This window comes from Manihot esculenta, chromosome 16, assembly GCF_001659605.2.
Source record: "Manihot esculenta cultivar AM560-2 chromosome 16, M.esculenta_v8, whole genome shotgun sequence".
Lineage (NCBI taxonomy): Eukaryota > Viridiplantae > Streptophyta > Magnoliopsida > Malpighiales > Euphorbiaceae > Manihot > Manihot esculenta.
In genome coordinates, this window is record NC_035176.2 from 28,078,856 (window position 1) to 28,097,475 (window position 18,620).

At 35.7% G+C, this 18,620-nt stretch overlaps 1 protein-coding gene across 3 annotated transcripts; it reads right to left on the reverse strand.

Moving 5' to 3' along the window:
* Positions 1–228: 228 nt before the first annotated feature.
* Positions 229–17,904, reverse strand: LOC110603588. 3 transcript variants are annotated; one of them, XM_043951782.1, is made up of 23 exons: positions 16,792–17,904; positions 13,149–13,264; positions 10,896–11,104; positions 10,022–10,141; positions 9,292–9,420; positions 9,078–9,203; positions 8,418–8,473; positions 8,232–8,331; positions 8,036–8,153; positions 7,594–7,803; positions 6,979–7,315; positions 5,627–5,720; positions 5,008–5,116; positions 4,277–4,548; positions 3,980–4,107; positions 3,609–3,843; positions 2,620–2,808; positions 2,009–2,089; positions 1,812–1,915; positions 1,392–1,605; positions 1,043–1,285; positions 803–891; positions 229–698 (listed from the first exon to the last, which is right to left on the reverse strand). In XM_043951782.1, the coding sequence occupies exons 1-23, from the start codon at positions 17,616–17,618 to the stop codon at positions 551–553; spliced, it is 4,254 nt and encodes a 1,417-aa protein (XP_043807717.1). In that variant the 5' UTR covers positions 17,619–17,904; the 3' UTR covers positions 229–550. The 3 variants fall into 3 exon arrangements, with proteins under 3 accessions (XP_043807717.1, XP_043807716.1, XP_021597049.1); XM_043951781.1 differs by having other exon boundaries at positions 1,812–2,089; positions 10,896–11,002; positions 11,072–11,104; positions 16,792–17,902; XM_021741357.2 differs by having other exon boundaries at positions 1,812–2,089; positions 16,792–17,899.
* Between the last annotated feature and the right edge of the window lie 716 nt (positions 17,905–18,620).

An 18,620-nucleotide genomic window follows, 5' to 3' on the forward strand; every position in this document is an offset into this window, starting at 1 on the left:
TGGTCTCATGGATCCCCCAGTTATTAATAATAATGCTTTTCACAATGGATAATAAAAGAATGGATAATATTCTTAATAACCCCGTATAATCTACTTTCTCTTTTTTGCTCCAATTTATTTTAATTCAATTTTTTTCTATTAATTTTTTTTTTATATTTTATCAAAATTCATTTAAAATCTTTTCTTACAAAATAAAATAAATCATGTTAAATTTTTAACACCTGAATATGAATTTTAAATTTGCCCAGCGATTTTACACAATACGAACCGATACTCAAATTACCATCTCCATGTGGAACTGTGGATGGGATTATTATCCCTTGATATTTACAATATCGGTATTATAAGTTAAAAAGGAATACAGGGAAAAAAAATCCTGACTACACTTTAATGAATGCCCTCGCTATTTATACATCATATATATTTTTTAACCCTATTTCCTATTTCTAGTGTGTCGACCACTTTCCTAAAACTCTTAGAATTCTAAGGATACAAAACAAGAACAAAAAGGCAACTCCTAAGTGTAGAATGTTTTTTGACATATATAAAATCATGACTGCCAGAAGAGCTCAAAATCGTTACTGTACAGTGATCGGTCTTGAATCTCCAAATTTGCAACATGCCAATTAATGAGTTGCGATTGTAAAATTTTACAAACCACCAGTCCAACTGGAAATATCCACCATTCGCTTTCATCCCTGCACCACCAACCACCAGTGAAATAAATAGGTTGCTTATCTACACTAATGTTGGTTTTCCAAAATTCACAACTTTCTTGAAAGCAGCTAAAGAATAAACTCACATGCTGATATTCCACGGCTGAAACGGAAACTTTTTACTTGACGACGATTGGTTGCGATAGTGAACAAATCCACAAAGAAAAGCAACGACCTAGCAGAAGGACAAGGGAAAATGGTTCAATTCAAAAGGCAAAAAAATAAATCACAATTTTTTGACATATAACTACATGAACAATAATTTGATAACTTGTTTGACGCAATACATGGATAGAGCATGTCTAAACTGTAAAACAGCAACTTACAACATTAATCATGGACGTAATATTCCACAAAGCATAGATACGTGCAAGACCAGCAGAACGCCTCGGCCCATGACTGAATAAAGCATTGATTCCAGCAGGAAATGGCAGAAGAATACCAAGGGGTAAAATAAACAAAACAAGAAAGACGTCTACCAATGAAATTGAATACAACTGGAGCAAAGTAAGCAGTACTAAACTAAAATCTCCTAGAAGTAGCATTGAGATGACCAAACCAACAAGATCCTACAAGAACGAAATAAAAAATGCATGAGAGAGATTAAATTGCTAGTATACTTCCAACTACAAAATTAGTAATAAACTAATAAGCTCATAATGCTTTGAGAGATACCTGGTGGCCAACAGGTTTAGTATTATGAAGTATGAAAGAGAGAAGACAAAATATATCTCTCTTCTCTACAAGCATTTGTAAAGTGTTAGAATCCATACTCCCCCCATAACTCTTTTTCCGCCTCATAATACTTCCACTGTTTCTGGGGCCTTCGCTTGATAGTGTATCTACTCTTAAATGACCAGATGGATTTCCTCTCTGGGCACCCTTCATACTGATAAACAAGGGGTAGAAGAAAATCAGGCCAAATTCCAACGAACATCAAATATATGTGCACATGCATATGCATAAATGTCTATAAATATAGGTACCATACTTGATGGACATACAAGACTGGTGGTGACTATTTACGAGGCCAAAAACAAAAAGCGTAACAGACTAAATGGCAACTATACTTGAGTACACATGAAAAACCATTACCGTGACTCTTGTTCAGTTTGCTTACTGCCATCAATGCGTTCCACAGCTTCTCCTTCTGCAGCATGAACCAAGAGTCCATACTGGCAATAACCACAAGCTGTAGCCTGAAACCATGCAAGATCAACATGTATTCCATGGATTCTCAAAGCAGGATTAGCATGAGTTTCAAGCCATCTAATGACAGATTGAAACGTTACTCTTAGCCGCCCACGACGAACTAGGCGCAGTTGTGCATTCAAACCAGCCACCATTCGGTACCAAGTGGTAGGAGGGACCATCTGTATGCCAGAAGAAAAATTAAATTAATATTATTTAGCAACATATGACGTTGGTAAAGTTGAATATTTTGCTGTTATAAGTCCTAAAAAATAGGGCAGGCCTAAGTCACACCCAAAAGTCAGCTCAAGGGGGGAGAGCACGCAAGGCTCTATAAGGGACACATTACCTCTTTAAGTCCAAATCAATATTGGAATTTAACAGTAAGAAAATAGACCTCAGCCTAACTCATCTCTAAAACCTAGCTCAAGAGAAAAAGGATTGCCCGAATTTTTATAAAGGGTAAATTACATGCAACACCTAGCTGAAGTGGGATAATATACCCACCTCACACTAGGATAACACATGGTGTGTGAAACACTCATGCAAGACTACACACTCCAATACCATGATAAGCAAGCCTAGTTCACAATCAAAAGCTAGTTCAAGGGAGAGGCACATCACCCATGTGCCTAAAGGATATGGGATACTTAACATCCCTAAACTTTAAGCTGGAATATAAAACAAACTTGAGTGAAATCAGATAACAAACCTGGCTCATAAGGCTAGTAAGAATATTATCACTTTGAATTGAGAAAGGAGCCATGTAACTTCCATCACCTCCAAAAATTATAGACATTGGAAATCGTTGATGCAAGCGAGGAGGAAGATTTGTTCTCTTCTCATCTCCGCCAAGGAAGAAGTCCAAATATCCAAGCATCAAGTCAGGAGTTGCAGCTACCTACAGTAATAAAAAGACAAGAATTTCAAGCTCGTCATACATGTCTAAATATCATAGTCCTTTGCCACATCACAAGGTTTTAGTTTTTGTAGAGATGCATACAGAATCATCACCATCTTAATCTCTAATAAAATTTCATATGTACAGCAATTAAAATTACCATCCACAAATTACTATTATTTTATTTACAGGAAAGACAACAGTCAAAACACGATGGCTGGGACATCATGCAATAAAATTTAAAGTGGTACTAAACATGGAAAAAGATAAAAATAAAATAACATGGCTCAATACAGGCAAGCAACCATAAAAGCTCACTAAAAAAAATTAGCTTTTGAAACTTACCCAAACACAGAAAAAGAAGAAAGAAATAAAAGATGAATATGTTCTAGGAAACAGAGATAGATTCACATAGCTAATCCAATTCAATCCACTTAGAATAAAAACAATTTACTTGTGATCAGATAAGTGATGAAATATGAGATACCAATCATTTTCTCGTATACAAGCATTTAATATTCTTGTGTTTATCATCAAAACAAAGGATCTTGCTTATACTAATACGAATCAACAACAAAGACACTTGACATATCATGCACATAAAAATATTTAAAGACACCTACAAGGGGAAAAAGGAAGAGCAAAGGAGGCAGAAAATTCTACAACCTGGACGCGAACAACAATTAATTTATTATGAACAACATAAATGTTGGGACTGAGAAGAAAAAGGACAACCATGCCACAAGCATTCAGTTAAACACAACCTAAAAAACCAGACCAAATGCTTAAAGAATACAAACCTTAAGCCCTTCATAAAGAGCTCGTGAACGACAAGAACGTAAACAAGCATGATCATACTCTGATCGAACAAACTCACGCAATCTTTGCAATTTGATTCTCCGGCGCCATTGTTGCCATGACCATGCAAGGGGATACAACAGAACAGAAAGAATACTGTATATTGCACCTTCCCACCATTGATAAGCAGTTATAGAATTAATCTCATCCACAAATGTATTGTATGCACTCTCATATCTGCATGTTAAAATAAATAACAAAAACATTAGCTTGACAATAATGGAATATTATCAAAATCCAAAAGTGGAACAAAAGATGATCACAGATAGCTATGATAGAACCAGTCCAACCAACAACGAAAGGTACAACTTACACAATTTCATTTATTTCCTGGGGAGGAGTATGTGGAAGATGCCAAGGTTCACTAAAAGTATTAGGGCCCATAAAATACATCCTGTGAACGTGGCTCTGAGACTCCTCAGCTCTATTTGTTTCCAAAACCTGAAAAGTGAAGGGTAACCACTAACCATTGAACATAACAAAGAGACAAATAATTCTCCCCTCTGAAAAATACAAAAAGCACAAGGAGAAACAAAATCTTCAAAAGATTGGTATTTAATAGAATTCTCAAATTTTAGAAATTAGTATGCCAAAAAAACATGGATGGAACCTCATTCAATGACTCCAAGAAAGGGAATGAGTGATCAATTTGAGAGCCATGTTGAGTGGGTGTTGGGCCTGGTAGTTCATCAACACCAACAAACTTCATCCGTGCAACACTAAGTACCAGGGCTAAGAGGATTAGAAGACCCACGAGAAGAAGACAAAATAACCATGGACCGCCAAAAGTGTAAATCAACTCTTCCAGGGCTGTATAACAATGTGGCATATGAAATCTGTCTGAGATGCATTTGTAGGGACAAGGTGTTTCAGCAATACCACCTGTTTAAAAAGGACAGAAATGATTAGTAATTAATTCATAGGACTCACATTTTTCAACATTATATTACAAAACAAACAAATATGCTTGTGCTTAACTGCCTATTCATATTGTGCATTTAACATCAACATATCATTGGCTCGAGTATCCACCTATCTTAAGATTATTTGTCCATTTCAGAAAAATCAACTTTTTGACAAGACATTTTATATTGCATTCACAGTTAAATTCAGATTGTGGTAGCCGTCATGACTATATAGCATATACACCATATAAATGCTAGTTTGAGATATCAATATACTCTTTATACACAAAAATGTACTTAATAGTTACTACTTAGTAGGCTGTTAACTTCTATAGATAACTGATTTCAGAGAGGCATTAGTCAAAGTGTGTTTGGCTCTCAAACAAGCACCTCAGTTTAGTATTAACATGATTTACAACCAGCAAGTTCACAATACCTCGGACAGGAATATAAATAGCACGATGGGGAAGGTCATTGAGAGGACAGGGACGGCAAAGAGCTCTATCAGACCCAGTAACATTTTTGTAAGTGCCAGCTGGACATTCCTGAAGATGCCAATAAATAAACAATATGAATGAATTATATAAACTTTAATAAGGCTAAACAGACACTAAAGAGTTAATGCACTTAGTATTAGCAAAATGTCAGCAACTATCACCAAAATAATCATGACACCAGCTTCCCTACCTAGCCACTGTCTTCACCATTCACTGCCTCAATCTTAAGGCTTAGAAATGTTGAAACCCTAGAGGTTTTCTGAGGCCAGAAATTCCTTTATAGATAAGCAGAGTTACTGTTTTAGTTTATTTGGGATTAGGTGAGGACTACTGAAGGGAAGGGCTATGGAAAGGTAAATGAATTGTGAACTACAACTTGCAAAATAATTTCAGCACTGCAGGATAAGCACAGGGGAGCATAGAGAGTAAAATATCACACGCTTTCAGCCACAGTCTATTCAATGATAGAACACTTAAAAAGTCCTTGATATGCATATAAGCAAAAACAAGGCATTGTAATAAATAACTACAGGGAGCACCAAGAAATTGCAATTCTACCTTGCAAAATACTCCATACAGCCCTTTTGGGCAAGCTTTCCCAGTAACTGTTCCATTTTCTCCAGCATGACCTTCACCTCTACCCATCCCTCCTCTGTAATATCAATAAGAACAAAATACATTGGAGTCAACTACAATTTGCGTTGCTAGTACAAACCTAACACAGCATTCACCAAACAAATGAAACACACAACACCAGGTATTATGATAAGGCAACTACTCTTCCAAACAGCTCATTCAAAATAAAAGAACCGCCCTACTGGTAAACAGCAAAAAGCAAGGAGATTATCAAATCGTATTACTTGCATGGGAAAAACATACTCCAGAAAGAGCAAGTATTTGTTAGATAGCATAACAATCTATAACACTCCAGTAGGACAACGCATGAAACCCAAATTAAGTGAAGCACCATGCAGCAATGTTGTAGGACGATCGTCCTCTGTTCTCAACAATATCTTCAAAAAGATTATATGAAGGCAAAAGCACCACATAGTACTCTTCCCCAGGTTATGCATACCCAAACCCAGACCCCATATCTAATAATAATCACATGCTACACTATCTTCAATATCACTCTCTATTCTCAACAATATCTTCGAAAAATATCATGAAGGCAAAAGCACCACATAGTACTCTTCCCAAACCCAAACCCATCCTCATATCTAATATAATCAAATGCTACACTGCCCCCTCCCCCCCAAAAAAAAAAATTGTGCCATACAGATTTTCTAATTAAGGCATTTGGAGAGATTTGTTCACCCAATATTTCTGAGCGTTTCTCAAATACAATACTGCATCATGTCATTATTAATTCCCCATTATTTTTCAGAGATCTTCACTATTACTTAGAACCTACATCCTTGTAAATTTTTAATGCAGGTCCTTAAACATGAGAATGCTTCTGAAATATAATAATGACTGGTAAAAATATTTAGCATACCCAAGTTGAAAAGTGAAGAAAATGAAAGATAGACCAAGGATGCCAGGAGGCAAAGCTGGTTAGAAGGATTTAGCAAGTTTGCAACAGACCATCTTCTATACAACCTGACTATACTATAGAATGAATGACCAGATATATTAACTATACACATCATTGCAGAGAACAATCTTGGCTAGTATCAGAAAATTCTAATGAAATCTTTACCTTTCGACTCTTCACTGGGAAAAATGATCAAGTAAAAATCAATGTTTTAAGCTACCCAGACTATAATAAACCCCTTTTCTTGTCAATCACAATATAAAAAGATCTAGAAAATGTGCCAAAAGAAAAGAAAAAGACATGCTTTCATGCAAAATTTAAAACCACAAAAAAATTATCAAAGATAATTTGGATAATTAGATGAAATACAAACCCAGTGTTGATGATTCCTTTTACACTAGCAATGGGCTGGTACACATCTCCAGTAGGAATGTCTGACCAATGAAAGTGAATCCTTCCACCACCTCCTCCACCAGCCCCATTTGGACTACCATAGCCCCCACCACTTGAAAGGACAGCAGACTCACTAAGATCTAGTGTATGCAGAAACAACAGTATACTTCCTCCAGAACCACCCGCAGGCCCTCTGGTGATATCATTTCTAACATTGAACTCTCCCTGTTTGATAATTCCTTTGGAACTTTCTCCATCAGATCTGACTGAGCCTTCAACAGTCAAACTTGACAAGGGATGCTCCAATGAACCCATTACTGTTCATAGAAGTGGATAGAGAAAAAAAAAAAGTGAAGGTAGCTATTAGCTCACAAATACATTAGTATAGTGACATAAAGCATGCCCAACTCCATAACATACAATTGGATAAATAAAGAATGGTAAGTGAAAAAACAATGAATTAGCAAGATAGCATTAAAGAAACAGATACAAATTACAACAGAACATAAAAGACTACGCATCCAAAATAGAAGCTAAAGAGAGCTAACAATAATGAAGTTCTAGATTGGTCAATTGAGACAGCAGATAAGCTTACCTATCACACCACCGCCTGCAGTTGAACTGGATGGGTTTTCACCTCCACTGCCACTACCAAGTTCACAAGGTAACTCCGCATTCCCATATGAAATACCACCCTCAACACAACTACCGTTGTAACATCCAAGCCCACCTTTACCACCATGGCCGCCACCACTGCCAACACCATTTTCTAAAACCTGACCTCTACCCACTCCACCTGTGCAGCCTGCATGAACATAAACATGTTTATTTGTATTTCCATCTAAACTAATAATTCTAAAATAAGAATGCAAACTTGTCTATGATAATGTATGCATTATATCTTTATCAACCATCCAAGCTAATCGTTTAATTCATGCATGGGCACATGTAATATCCGAGGGTGTAAGCATAGAAGAGAGAGATAGAGAGAGAAATGTCAATGAGAGATTATTGTAAAATAATCTTGTAGAACATACCCATCCCAGATGCACTAATTGTTCCAGAAGATGGGACAGATACAGTTCTTGCGCGATGGAAATGGACAACAGCTCCCTTTATGAGTCCTTCAACAGTGATATCCTCCACCCGACATATCTGAATTCGAAAATTCAGTTAAATAAACTGAAATAAGTATATCAACTATATAACTAGCAACCGCTGTGCTATGATCACCTGAAGAGTAAAAGACAAAGATGAGTTCACATTGCAATCTTCAGGAGGATGAATTAGTTCAATAGGACAATCTTCACGTTCACAATACAGCCTTGGTGTCCTACAATAGTAGTAGTAGTAAAAAAAGGCATTTGAGATAAAATAAAAGATAAGGACAAAAGAAAAATCAACAAAACCGGAACTTACACTGCGTCACTTGATGCATTCTTCAGAGGACCACGTAAAACAGATCCAGGACCAACCTTCAGGCACATCAGAATAAATTAATAGAGAAAATAAAGGGTAGGAATATAACCTTACTATGTCTGCAGGAGAATTCATAACAATATTCAACAGCCTCCATCAACTGAATGGATCTTAACCAAATAATATCATAAGATATTCCTATCACTTCAAACTACTATGGTGGTTGAGACCCAATGCACCATGAAAGTGTCCTGGGTTCAAACCCCTGCCACAACCATATAACCTACCATGAGAGGAAGAAAAAATATCGAAAAGTTGCACAACTTGCAAACATTAATAAAATATATACTAATATATGAATAAAGAATACTGCGATAAACTGAAATTTCCTATGTTGCACAACTTATAAATATTAATAAAATATATAATATAATTTGCACATTTCTTACACCTTTCAGTCAACCAGGCAGCAAAAGAAATTGCTATCAGAACCAAGAGTGAATATCAGAATTAACTATATGTTTACATGTAGTTTCATCTTACCCACCATTTTTTTACTAGCAAAAAAGAGATTAAACTGCCATGCAATATACAAGCAAACAAAATCTAATGAGCCATCATAGACAAGACAGGCAGTTATGTCGTACAACAAGAGCTTACATGAATACTGTAAAATAGTGATAAAACCAGACGTTGAGCTTCAATTGAATCGCCTGGTCCAGACAAATTCAATAAACCCTGTCCATGAACTCCCAGATTTGCATTAGATTGTATTACAGATGATTCCTGTTTGACAGAAAGACAACAAGTCATAGACAAATACATTGCAAGCAACAAAATAAATAAAATAAGAAAGAGATAGTGAGAGAAGTACCCTGAGAACAATTAAATTACTAGCCTCAAGCCAAGAAGTTGCAACAGTTGCATCTTCACCACCATCTACGATCATATTGGAATTCCACATTAAGAAAATTTTTACAGTCATTCGCAAAGCCCCATATACCTGTGGTGTGACAGATAAAACGACTACATGCATCATAACCATATCACATACGAACATCAAAGCGTTAAAAGAATATCCACACTGTGCATCTTATGATGCAAGCGCTGTATACAGCATCACTATGGCAATGAAATAAGCAAACACACAATAGTCATCAAATTCATGTGTCTATGGAGATAACAGCTTTCAGATGCTGTGAACAGAAATTCAGAAACAAAAAAGAATAAAAGAAGAAATATAAGGAGACCAGACCACAGTTACACATAGCATCCCTCTCACAAAAACAGCAACATTTAAGAGGTTTTAAGCATACTTAATGATAAATCCAAACATTGCACAATACTTCCTGCGCATGGAACATATAAAGGTGTACGTAAGGAGCAGATAATGGTCAAGTTTCGAGGTAGGCGTGGACATGCTGATAAGTGATTAAATTTTCTCAAATTTATATGTGAATCAGATTAAAGCATATGGTCTTCCATACTGCTGAAACAACTAACAAGTAAATTAGTAAATGCAAGGATCTCAAGCAAGTCATAAATTCACTCTCATTAGGTCATTATGCTGGGATTGTGCATGGTAAAGCAAAAATATTGCTCACCTTGATTACAGAGTCGCTCATTAAGAGTTCTTCTGCAAATAATTCAAACTCAGATGAAGCATAATGAGCTAGCCCAAAGCTCAGCACTCCGCCACACAATAGACTTATCTGTCCTTGGACCTAGATTTGGAGTCAAGATTATATCAGCATGCAATTATATTCATAACAACAAACACTTAGCAATATTAAAAACCATAATGAGAGAGATTCTGGCCAAAACTAAAGAACAGAGCAAAATGTACAAGAAAAATCTTCCCACTAAATAACCACTGAATGAACTCACCGTCTCAAACCTTCTAATGGAAAAGAGTAAAGAGAGAGCCTCAAAATATGAGAGTTCAAAACACATTACCTAGAGCTTCAATAGATGCTAAAGCAAGAAGATTTCAATACTCAATAAGGTCATCTTCAGAAAAGAGGCATGTATGAAAACAAACCCCAGAAAGGCAAAAAGTATGACAGCCATGCTTGTGGAAGCAAATCAACAAGATGCAGCAAGTCATTTCATATACATCCTACGACATCTCCTTAATTTTAACTTTTTTGGTCCTTCTATGTATTTATGACATAGATATGTCCACTAGCAAAAGTATTTCTCAGAATGCCTACTAATATGTATACCCTACATCCCAGATTTTGCCCCTCTTCCATTTTTCAACTTCCTTTTTATTCTCTAATTTCAACCTCTTGGAAGCAAACACAAATTTGTCAATTCACGTAGCTTCAAGAGATACCATCGGCTTTTTAGTCAAATCTTAACAGCAAAATTTGCAAAATTTCCATGCCCTATTTGCTTCCTCTTGAAAGCAAGCTGCCAAAATATAGAGAAAAAGAACACAGAAGAAATAATAATAATAATTCAAACTTTGAAAACCTGGACTCGACTCCAAAGCAAAGGTACGGTCGCCCTAGCATGATTTCGAAGGTAAACATTCGTCCAAAGAGGCTGATAAGGGAAGTCTAAAAGAAGTGTCTCAGTATCTGTTGACATATTGTGATTGTTAATAGTAAGGCTCTTGGGAACAGCATCATATAAAGTACCAGCAGCACCTGCATTTTGTGGACAGCCACGACTATTTCCTCCTGCACATATGACAACTCATATATTTCAGTTTTAGCTCAATGAAAAGTATGATCAAAATGGAGAATTCAAATTTGAAGGAACTAGCATGTTTCAGTGCTCCATGCAAATCAAATTATTTTAACCTGGGACCTTTTACTTTTGGTACATCGCACAAGGACGGGGACGTGGTAAACCTCTTAATAAATAAGGACAGGATAGGTATAGGCTTAGTTAGTACACCAATTTGGAACAAGATGCACAGATCATATTTATCAAGTAAATTATATTTTTGTGACAGAATTGGCTTCTCAAAGTTTGTTTACCATAATAAATTTACCCAAGAAAAAACTTAATGTGTGCAATAAATTAATATGATACAATTTTTTTGACATAACAAACACAATTCATTTTGTATGCCTTTCTAGCATAATGGATTTTACGAAAAATATGATGCCAATTTAATACCAGCAATTAATTAATATGATAAATTTTTTGACATATCAAACACACTATTACTATTATCAATGTTGTTAATGTTAAAAATAAATTAAATTAAATAAAGAATTAATAGTAATTATTTTCTTCTTATTCTCATTCTCTATTTGGCTTTCTTTTTCTCCTTCTCCTTCTCCTTCTTCTTCTTTCTTCTTTGTTTTTTTCAAATTTTTCCTTGGAACTCCTGTTTTAGTGAACTTGAAAGCCAAAGTACCTTGTTATGCTACACACTTAACAGAACGCAAGGGGGTTGGGCAAATTAGGTAACTATGAATCAAACACAGTCAAACAGGTATTGTAATAGCCGATGGATACACAGCTAACACCATGTCTTAATATATGCTTACGCCCAATGCCACCAACACAAAAAATTAGTAAATACAGAAACAAAAAAATTCACCAGAATTTTAGGAAATGGAATATAGTGCCTATGAAACAAGATCCGGATCTGGATTAATATTGGACAAAATACATAATACAAGCAAGCAATCAAATGAGGAACGGAGAAGGACACATTATTAAGAAACAGTTGGCAAAATAAGAAATCATGATGACTGATATGGAAAGTTATTCCCATTCAGTGCAGGATTATCATTCCTAAATAAGTAGAGTCAGTTATGTTTATATATTCCTATTTAGTTGGAGAATCCCTTATTTTATATTATCATGCCATATATGTCTTGGGTCTTCAATCATAAACAAGGAAGTTTTTGTAGTATGAGGAACATAACACAACTGAATAAAGATGTAACGCTCTAAGGTTGTGTCCATGGATGCAAGCTCTCATAGTCGAACCATATAAATCTTCTCATATTATTTCCTTCTTTCTTCTTTATTGTTTTAACTTTAACAGTGACAAAATAGGACCAGATATCATCCAATGAGAATGAAAGAGACAGGATTCTGTCTGCAAGGGGAAGAGACAGGATCCGTCTGCAAGGACCTATCAATTTTTCATGTAGAGGTCTGACTAGTTTGTGCTGGCTGTCAATATCACAACCCTCCTTTATCAAGGCTTGGGACCACCAGACACACCTGATCCAACATAACATCAAAATCTGATCTTTGAAGATCTAAAAATAAACCTACTATCCACAATCCACATGACAATGAAAGAGAAACTATATGGTTATATGGGAAAGAATTGAAAGATAATTTATCTGGGATGAATTACTATGCTGACAAAATCAAGTCCAACAATTTTCACTGTGAACCCAGATATTTTATCATCTATAGAACATACAAATGATAAAAGAAAATTCACAAATGAACATAAACCTCCAGAAACATGTTAAGGTATGCTTGAAAATAACACACAACTAATGGAAATTGCCAAATGTAATTATACCATGCTTGACACGCTCTCACCAAAAGAAAAAATTCTCCTTCTACTGGCTTTTATTATCCCCACTGGTAACAAATGAATGACCACGCTAGAAAATAGAGAACAATATAGGAGAAAAAATAGGAATTCTTAGTCATAACTGGCAGCGACTGTTCACAATTTTTGCCAATATAGAAAACTAAGCTAGCTATATGCCTCTAGCAAAAAAACAAATCGAGTCTTACCATGCACAAAAATTTGAGGTTCATCATGCCTGCTGAAAATGTCAACTGAAACTCTTCCACCACCACCACCAGCAAAACCGCTGCCTCCACAAGCACTTATTCTGCCACTTCCAGTCCTGCTCTTCAAACACAGATAGATTATAAAGAAATTAAATCCTATACAGTGATTGTATTGTTATAGGGAAATTGAAGCTAAGAGAATCCATCATTTCACCACAAAACTAATACCAGCTGTATGCTAGCTGCTAACCATCAACTAAAACTCAGGGCAAACCTTGTATTTGTCCAAATATTCTCTGCCTTAGCCTTGCCAACATCAAATAAAGGCACAACTAAAGTGGGAGATTTCACTTGGGTATTTTCTACCATTCAATCAAGGTAGGCATTATGATTATAAAATGCTGTTCTAGTCCTCTGCTCCCACTAATCGGTAGACAATTTTGAAATGACCATCCTATAACTCTTTATTTCACTGATCACTACTGCAAGTTAACCAGAATGACCTGACACAGCTACAAAGCAATAGACACAAACCGAAACGTGTAGGAAACAACCAATCAAAGGGCATGACGAAAATTAAAGACGGTAAGAAACAAAACAAAAAACCAAATGCTTCCCAGATTTATGTATAACATAATTATATGATTTACCTTATCTACATATCCTTTTGCAGATTGGACTTTTCTAATGGATGGAAACAAGTGAATATCAGTCTGCCAAGGAATAATTGATGGCTTGGTCTCATAATTGAAGCATTCCCGACATATCTCTCTCTCTCTTTCTCTCTCTCTATATATATGTGTGTGTGTGTGTGTGTGTGTTTGTGTGTGTGTGTGTGTGTGTGTGTGTGTGTGTGTGGAAGCCAAGCCTTCACCAAAATTTGCCATCTAACTCAACAAGGGTGCTCAAAATGTCACCACATGGAAAATCCTTCCTTATTTTTATTTTTTAAATATGCATATTAAAATTAAGTTATTTTATTAAATATTAATTTCATCTAAATTCAAATTTTAAGTACAAAATCTCATCTCATATAAAAATTAGCTACTAAATATATATCATATTTATTAAAAAAGTTTAAAATTCATATATATATATAGTTGAGCCTTAAATATGATCTTACTAGAGCTTACCACCTAAACAATAAAGCATGACAAATTCTTTTTTTTATTCATATATTTTGTATTTTTTATACAAAAAAAATTATTAAATATTACCTTTAGTTAGACGTTTTCAAATTTTAACTATTAAAATTTTATATCAACGAAAATTAATTACTTAAAACTCTTTTTATTATATGTACTGAAAAGATTTAGAATTCATATCATAAATCTAACTCATCATATTATATATATATATCTATATATCTAAAAGGATAAATATTCAATTTACTAAAATAAAGATTAAATTGTAAATTATTTTTTAACCTATTTTTATAATTATAAAAACATAGTATGATTAAGAACTTTGTTATCAACAAAAACTTTAAGTGCAAGTTTGAAAATATAAAAAAAAATAAATACAAAACTACATTATTAAAATAAATTAATAAATAATCCATGCAAACACAGGTAAAATGACTAGTTAATCTTGTGCCAGAAACCTCAGTAAACCACCAGTTTAACTTGAAATTGAATTGTAAAAGGAAAAACTTATTCTAACTTCAACATTGAAATAAATTTAGGCGGCTTAGAAGCAAAGCTTAATAAATGAATCTTCATGGATAGTTAATGTCAAATCTGTGGTCCAAAATCATGGGTTAGACAAATATAAAGATAAAAGTTCCAGTAAAAACTTTAAATACAAGTTCTCTGCTTTCTTCTGCAACTTCAAGGTTTAATTAATTTAAGAAATAAAAGGAAGGGCTTAGACAAAAAATCGAAAACTTCAATTTAAAACATATATCATATTACAGCATAAAGGGATCTTCTTTTCCCTGCTAAACAATGGACTCCTGCTCCTCTTAAGTTTTGCAAGTATAATCCCCCGTCAATGTAATCAAACAATTATGCTTCAAAATTGCCATTCGCATTCCTTTTCAATACATTTTTGTTGATAAAAGTGCAAAAAGAAAAAGATTACCTTCATTTCTCAAGTTAATTTTAAAATCACTTGCCCCCTAGTGGAAAGATGAAACTAACACTTCAAATTATCAAACACAAGTTCCAAAACTTATATATGGTCTAGAAGATGCACGCTTTAACCTTGTCGTGAAAGCACTCGTAGGCATAGTCTAGTGGTAAGTGCATTGAAGTGAACATGAGAGATCTCAGTTTCAACTCCTCCCAATCCCTATCTCCTTATAACTTTGGCAAAAAAAAAACTTCTTGTGAAATAAAGTACTTGTTCTGTCCCACAAAAATAGGCTTGCTTTCCTGTTCCACCATCCCAAATTAAAGCCAGTTTACTTTTTGAGAATAATGTATTAGCTACCTAATAAAACCCTATTTAATATGCATTGAAAATTAAAATTTATTAATTTCAATAATGGAGCAATATCAATGGAGCGCATATTAAGAAAGACAATATAAATTTTATTTTTTTCAACTATATTCGCTATATTTTTCTTAATCCATGTGAAAAAACAAATAGGCCTATATTTGTGGGATAGAGGCAGTAACAGTTAGCTCAACCTTCCCATTATACAGAAACAAGAAATCATAAAATTTACGTGTCAGATTTAGCAAAACTTGATAATTAACATTATCATATGCTTTTGAGAAAAAAATACCAAATGTTAAAGAATCACATCAAAACATTGAGAAAAATTTTCCCACTAGATAACAATAATACAGTTCATGGATATGCAAAAGTGAAAACTGCTGCAAACCAAAAGAAAAGCACAAAAAAGAAGACCAGCTAATGAGAACTTCATTATTAGGAACTTACAACTTGACCAACCCCTTACACAAAGAGAGGCAGGGATAGGATACTGTATAAAGAAAAAGATTAGGACTATGTTGTTTAGAAACTCCTAAATTCCATTTTTAAAAAAGGCAAGTTTTGCTTCAATAGTACCCCACCCCACCTTAAAGGGCAGTTTTGACAAGAACTGCACCTTCGGATAATGAACAAAATCAGTAGAATGCACTGGTGTCCTGTTGGGACATTGATTAGAACTTCTAAATTCCATTTAAAAAGACAATTTTTGCTTCAATATTACCCCGCCCACCCAAAAAAAGGCAGTTTTTTGCCAAGAACCTCAACTTCAAATAATGAATAAAATCAATAGAATGCATTGGTGTCCAGTGGAGACATTGGTCAGTAGAATACTTCTCTCTTCATATAACACTCTGATCAAGTGTTCAGAAGATAAAAGTGGTGCTTCACAGCACTAGCGTCTCGCATATGCTCTTCACAGTTCATGCAACTAAATCTTAGAGATGTCTTCCACCCAATAAAACGTTAAAACTAAAGTATCCCTCCAGAACCTTACATTCCAATAAGAAATGTCTCACTACCTTCACATTAACCAATCGTCATTTATTTCCTCATAACATAAACTGCAAATCGCCTATTTCTCACAATCTAACTTACCATATCCAAATTCAGAACTCCGTATTGAAGACACACACACAGAGACACAGACATAAGCGCACATATATCTCACACACAGACACAAAATGTCAGAAATTAAACTTACATTTTATAGGCCTTCATCCAGATGCTGCCACCAGAGCCACCGCCTCCCTTGGTACCGCCGTCACCTCCATCAGCCAATATGTAGCCATCCACTACCACATAGTCACGTACTTTCAATTTCACTTTCCCGCCCCCTCCCCCGCCATAATTCACCTCCTTACTCGTACTCGCTCCTCTGCTTCCATAACTTGTCGGTTTCTGCAAAGAAGACCACGAGTACGCGTCCCCTCCCCAAACATCCTCCGGCAGCTTCTTATCGCCCACTAAGCAACAAGCTCCCCTCCCTCCATGCCCCCCTCCCGCCCCATCTATCCCCTGAGGGGTTCCACTCGTCTGCGGTGGCGGTTTCCCGGCCAATCCCGTCGTGTTTACTGAAGTTCCATCTAGAAAGTTCGAATTATGAGCCAAAAGCTCAAAGCTCCCCGTCACAATTGAGGCATTGCTTGACAAAGTGAAATTACCAGTGATGTTAATGTTTATGGAACAACCAGCAGAGGGACAATTGAAACTCACCCCGGGATGGATATAAAAATTGCCCTTCCCTTCTATATACACGTCACGGGTGAGGTTCACATTAGATACTATCTGACAGGTGGTATCCAACGAGCCTATGCCGCCGAGATCGTCTGCACAAGAAACAGACGGCGGGTGCGGCGGAGGAGGCGGTGGAGATGGAGGGGAGTAATCCTGGTGAAAGAGATAGGAATCGGAATCGATTATAGATAAATAATCCTCTCTACTGTGAGATAGAACAAGGTTATTGTTTAAAATTAGTGTGGTTATAATAATGGCGAAATGATATGGAGTGAAAGAGTGAAATCGAGCCATTCACTGGTGGAGAAAGTCATTAGAGTTGAAGGTCAGGATTCTGCAAACGGAAGCATAGAAATATCAACCTTAAGACCACCATTAAAGCCTGAGGAAGCGAGGTTCCTTCAATTTCTTGCAATAGACACAGATAAACCCTAGAAATGGCTCCTCTGCAATTGAGATTTTGAAGTCTTCAAGAGGAAAGAAGTTCTTCTAGAGAGAGAGAGAAAGAGAGAGCAGATGGCGAAGACACAGAAAGTGAGTGACAACTTTAGTGCTGAGGCTAGGGATTTGGTAAATCAAGGTCGAGTTCACGTGTGCTCAGTTCTCTGTCAGTGTATGATTCGATTCATGTGGAACTTCCCAATGCTTGAGCCAATGGGAGGATTTTTGACGAACAGGATATAAAGAACCTATCCATACTGGATTTAGTAAGTTTGAGTAAATCCCACGCAAATTCAAAGAGCGTCCAAATCACATGCTAATTTAGTAACGAGATCGAACGGGCAAGGGAATCGTCTATACAATCTTGGTAAGGGTTTAACACTAAACGCTATGAATTTTTACTTGGGAGTTGTTAATTTTCTGCCACGCGCGATAACAGAGCACGTGTTCATGGATAAGCGCGTAACGTGAGGGGAACCAAAACCCAATAAATCATAAAGGAAAGAGAAAGGATTAAATCACCCAAGCGTGATGGAAAATATGTCACCGTCGAATTGAAATTTGAAATGCTACCAGCAACAGAAAGGAATCAAAAAGGCCAAACGGTTGTTTTAAGTAATTGACTCGTCTGGCCATTTGACGGTTGTTTGTTAGTTACGCGGCAACATTGCGGGTGGTGAAGGTGAAGTCATTTTCTTAATTGATTTGGTGAAGCTTTTGCTGAGATATTACAAGCATCTGACACGTGTTAATATTTCCCTAAGCAACGTTTTGTATAACTTTAACGTTTTTTGTTTCCCTCTTCTCATTAACCATATTTTTTGCCTTCTGTCTGACACGAGGATCTGATTCATC

Excerpts from the sequence above, each read along its gene's own strand:
- LOC110603588 (XM_021741357.2), bottom strand. The coding sequence starts at position 17,618 with ATGGCTCGATTTCACTCTTTCACTCCATATCATTTCGCCATTATTATA. Across the intron at positions 9,421-10,021 it reads TGAGCGACTCTGTAATCAAG|GTATATGGGGCTTTGCGAAT; the intron begins GTGAGCAATATT and ends GTCACACCACAG. Across the intron at positions 9,204-9,291 it reads GTAATTTAATTGTTCTCAGG|GAATCATCTGTAATACAATC; the intron begins GTACTTCTCTCA and ends TCTGTCAAACAG.